Source organism: Nicotiana tabacum, chromosome 3, assembly GCF_000715075.1.
Source record: "Nicotiana tabacum cultivar K326 chromosome 3, ASM71507v2, whole genome shotgun sequence".
In the NCBI taxonomy this organism is placed as follows: Eukaryota; Viridiplantae; Streptophyta; class Magnoliopsida; order Solanales; family Solanaceae; genus Nicotiana; species Nicotiana tabacum.
In genome coordinates, this window is record NC_134082.1 from 167,810,403 (window position 1) to 167,814,893 (window position 4,491).

Consider the following 4,491-nt stretch of genomic DNA (forward strand, 5'->3'; position numbering starts at 1 on the left):
ACCATGTCTGCCCCTAACAAAACATGTACATTCAGTGATTGAAAGTCTATTTTGTTGTACCAATAGATTGAGAAAAGAGATGTAACTTGGTTCTTTGCAAAAAGCCAAATTAAAAGGAATTCTCAAGTAACTGTGCATATCTAGTGTGCTTCCATATTGAGAACATTGACCTTCATGCTCGTAATCTATCCAGCTTATGGAAAATTCTCCAAGGAGATGAACAGAATATGGCAATATCACCCTTTGAGGTCTGATCAACAAGAGAGTTATGTCAAACGAACCTGTTCCTCCAAAAAAGAAAACTGAGTTATTTAAAAAATGCATCCTTTCAGTTGTAATCATCTCCGTTTTCATGTGCATCCTTAAAATCTTGTAACTTTCACTCTTAGGTATGGACATTGTAATTTGTCATTGTTGAGAATTTTCCTGCCTTTTATATCCAGTTCTTGAAAGCAGTGTGCTTGGATGTTGCCTATGTCGATCGCATGATTCGCTAAATGGTCAGCCAAGCAATTCCCCTCTCTCATAATATGTGACAGATTCACATGCATTCTAGTCATTACATGTACGATATCTTTTACATATTCTGCAATTACCCAAGGTACAGCCCAAATTCCTTCTATGGCATTCTTCAAGAGGAGCGAGTCAGTTTGCAAAATAACTTGCGCGAATCCTTTCTCTTCACAATATTTTAGTGCTTCAACAATTTCCAAAGCCTCTGCCACATTGTTTGTAGTGTCATGTATCAACTTTCCACAAGCATACTTTATGTTACCTTCATCATCTCGAAGTGCATATCCAATTGAGCTCCTGCCCGGATTTCCTCTCGATGCCCCATCACAATTGACTTTGATCCATCCTTGTGGTGGCATTTCCCATAGAACTTTAGTAACCTTCAATGGTGGTGTGTAGTGTTCCATCATGTGCAGCAGATTTGGCCAAATTTGAGGAATGTTAACCAAGCCAGGTTTCCTTAATCTGACAAGCGATTGAATGGTTGTGGATACTTGATATATCACCCTTCTGATCGTTACAGCTTCGCCATGTTTGTAGCTGTTTCTTCTCTTCCACAACTCCCACAAAATGATCGAAGGAAGTTCTTGAAAAATCGGCTTCAATCTTGGTACAACTCTGATTGTCCAGCACTTCATGATTGCCTGGTACATTGACATACCGTCCAGATTTATTCCAGCATTCCTTAGGAAATAGGACCAAACTTTGTTCGCTTCGAAAGAGGAAAAAAAAACAGATGTCCTAAGGTTTCTTCCTCTGGTTGCACACAGCACCAGTAGCGTGAAGGCATGGAGTATCCCACTCTCTTCAAAAAGTCGTCTAGAGGTAATTTTGCCCTCCACACTTTCCACATAAAGAACGATATCTTGAATGGTAAACCCTGTAACCACATGTTTTTGTATGTTGTCCCTGTATCATTTATCAGTCTCAAATATTCCCACGCCGATTTAACTGAAAAATTACCAGCTGTCTCGAGGCACCAGTATGGTTTGTCAAGTAATTGCTGCTCGCTTGGTGGTTTGATATTGTCTATAATGTGTACAACATATTCCACAGGCACAATATTGGCTAACTTGTCTGCATCCCAAACTCCTCCAGTCACAACATCAGCAACATTATTAACTGATTCATCAATGTAGAAGTCATCAGGTGTATTGAAGTATAATGCTCCCAATCCAGTCCAGTTGTCAAACCAAAAAAGCGAAGATCCCATGTTTGGACGCCACCCAATTTGATGTTCTATAATGTCCCGACATTCCAGCATTCGTCTCCAAACATGAGAACCATCTCTCCAAAGTATTACAATAGGATTTAATTTTTTGCAGTATTTTTAGGACATGAAAGAGCTCCATAAAGTTGGTTTTGTCCTGAAGTTCCATCAGAGCTTACAAAAAAGAGCTTTTGCAACATCGTGTAGAGATCGAAAACCTGCTCCTCCTTCTTCATAAGGTCGACATAGAGTAATCCATGATGCCCAGTGCCTACTTTTGCCACCAATAGAGCTACTCCAGAAGAATTGTGCGAATATCTTGTGTAGCTTATTAATGACAAATGGAGGTGGGTTCATTGCCGATAAGAGATGGATAGGCATGCTTTGTAGGACATGTTTGATTAAAATCGCCCTACCACCAATTGACAACAATTTTCCTTTCCATGCTTGCAATTTGTCCATGACTTTATTGATCAAACCTTTATAGAATTCCATTTTCCTTCGAGTGTAGAAAATTGGGCATCCAAGGTAGATGAAAGGGAATTCCTGCTTGCAAATACCCGTGATTCTTTGAACCTTATTTACAACATCTTCAGGTGTAGAATCATGCATGTAGACAGCTGATTTGGACTTATTAATGAGTTGTCCAGAAGCTCTTTCATATGCTGCCAAAATCCCAACTAGCAGCTGCAAAGACTTAGCATCTGAAGAAGAAAAAATTATGGTGTCGTCGGCGTATGCTAGATTATTTATTTTTGGACTCCACTTTAGCATTCCGAAACCACAGAAGTATAAATTAAGGTGCAAATCATTTAAAGCCCGTGAAAACGCCTCAGCTGCAAGTATAAAGAGGGTTGGTGATAGAGGGTCTCCTTGCTTGACGCCCCTAGTAGACTTGAAGAATCCATGTGGCTGACCGTTGATGAGAACGATGTACCAATTGTTAGACACAATTTCATATACCAAGTCTATAAATGTTTCACAGAAACCCATCTGCCTCAGGACTTTAGTGAGGTATAACCAAGAAAGACGATCATAAGCTTTCGTCATATCTAGTTTAATCACTACATTTGGTCCGGCCTTTGTTCTCAGTCTAATATCTGTGATTATCTCTTGAGTGAGCAGCACATTTTCAACAATATTCCTTCCCTTTACAAACCCAGCTTGTTCGTCAGAAATAAGAGTAGGTAGTAGACTAACTAGCCTCTCGTGAATAACCCTTGAGATAACTTTGTTGATGAAATTGCTCAGGCTTATTGGACGTAAATCTGAAAATGTTTGCACATCTTTCTTCTTTGGTAATAGAACTAGATTTGTATGTGTAACATATCTTGGTAGTTCATGACCATTGAAGAAACTCTTGACCATGTTAAAGACATCGTCACCAATGATATCCCAACATGAATGAAAAAAAGCTCCCGTGAAACCATCCGGGCCAGCTGCGCTTTCTCCATTTAACCCCATCGTAGCCTGTTGGACCTCATCTTTTGTGGTCTGCTTCATCAACTGAAAGTTCTGCACTCATGGGCATCTTTCTTCATGGAACTGTTCTTTAAAGAAGTGAACTACTTCATCTGCGATTTGAGTGGGGTCATCTATCCAGATTCCATCGCTGTTTTGAATCCCTCGTAGCTGCAATCTCTTCCTTCTTCCGTTGACTTGAGCATGGAAGAATTTAGTGTTTCTATCTCCATCATTGAACCATGCCATCCCTGCCTTTTGTTTCCAAAATTGTTCCTCAAGAGCAAGAAATTTGATAAGTTCTGCTTGAACTTTACACAATCTTTCCCTATTTGCCCGAGTTGGATTTATTTCAAATTGAGCCTCATGAACCTTGAAGACCTCTTCCAAACTGGATATCTTCTTGAAAATATCTCCATATGTCGACTTGCTCCAGAGTGACAGTCCTTTTTTCACTTTTTTCAGTTTGTGGTTGAATAAAGTGAAAGGATTTGCTTCAAAATCTGTGTTCCAATTTGCATTGACCACATCTTTAAACGTCGGATGTTTTGTCCAAAAATTTAGAAACCTGAAGGATTTCTTGATCACAATAGTTTCAAGATCACATTTTAGCAACATGGGACAATGGTCGGAACCAATTTTTGGTAGATGAGTGACTTCTATTCCAGGGAACATTTGTTGAAATTCAATGTTAGCCATACATCTGTCAAGTCTCTTGAAAATGCAATCTTCCTCCGCTCTTCCATTCCACCAAGTGTATATACTTCCCTTGAATCCCAAATCAAAGAGATCACAAGTGTTCATGCAATGTCGGAAATCTTCGACTTCATTCAAAGTCACTGGAAGCCCCCAAACTTCTCCTCCTCATCCCATATGACATTGAAGTCACCTCCAACAAGCCAAGGAATATCCTTATCTGCTGCCATTGCGTATAATGAGTCCCAAAGCTCTATTATTTCTATTGCATCACACTTGGCATAGACCAAAGTAACATTTTGGATAGTGTATATCTCTGTATGAGTCATTTGTAACGTCAGCTGCTGCTCCATGTCATATAGAATTGTGACGTCATACAATTCGTCAACGAAAGCCCACACCTTATTTGAAATGTTAGAAAATGCTTGAGATAATCCTATCTGTCTTCTGTATAAATCCAGCTTTGAACCATCTTTCATTGGTTCCATGAGACCAACAAAGTCGAAATTATGTTGTCTATGCATTGTTACGAGCCTCTCAAAGGTTTGCTGCGTATTGGCGGATCTAATATTCCAAATAATTGCATCCATTACTGATTATTTGATTTAGTA

The 4,491-nt window shown here is 39.4% G+C and overlaps 2 protein-coding genes across 2 annotated transcripts; both read right to left on the reverse strand.

The window, feature by feature from the left end:
• Positions 1 to 362: 362 nt before the first annotated feature.
• LOC142177959 (uncharacterized) lies at positions 363 to 1,726 on the reverse strand. Its single transcript, XM_075247073.1, has 2 exons — positions 1,477 to 1,726; positions 363 to 1,393 (listed from the first exon to the last, which is right to left on the reverse strand). Exons 1-2 carry the CDS (start codon positions 1,724 to 1,726, stop codon positions 363 to 365), a joined length of 1,281 nt encoding a protein of 426 aa, XP_075103174.1.
• Positions 1,727 to 3,244: 1,518 nt separating this feature from the next.
• On the reverse strand, positions 3,245 to 3,988 carry LOC142177960 (uncharacterized). The gene has a single exon (XM_075247091.1). It carries the CDS (start codon positions 3,986 to 3,988, stop codon positions 3,245 to 3,247), a length of 744 nt encoding a protein of 247 aa, XP_075103192.1.
• Positions 3,989 to 4,491: the final 503 nt, after the last annotated feature.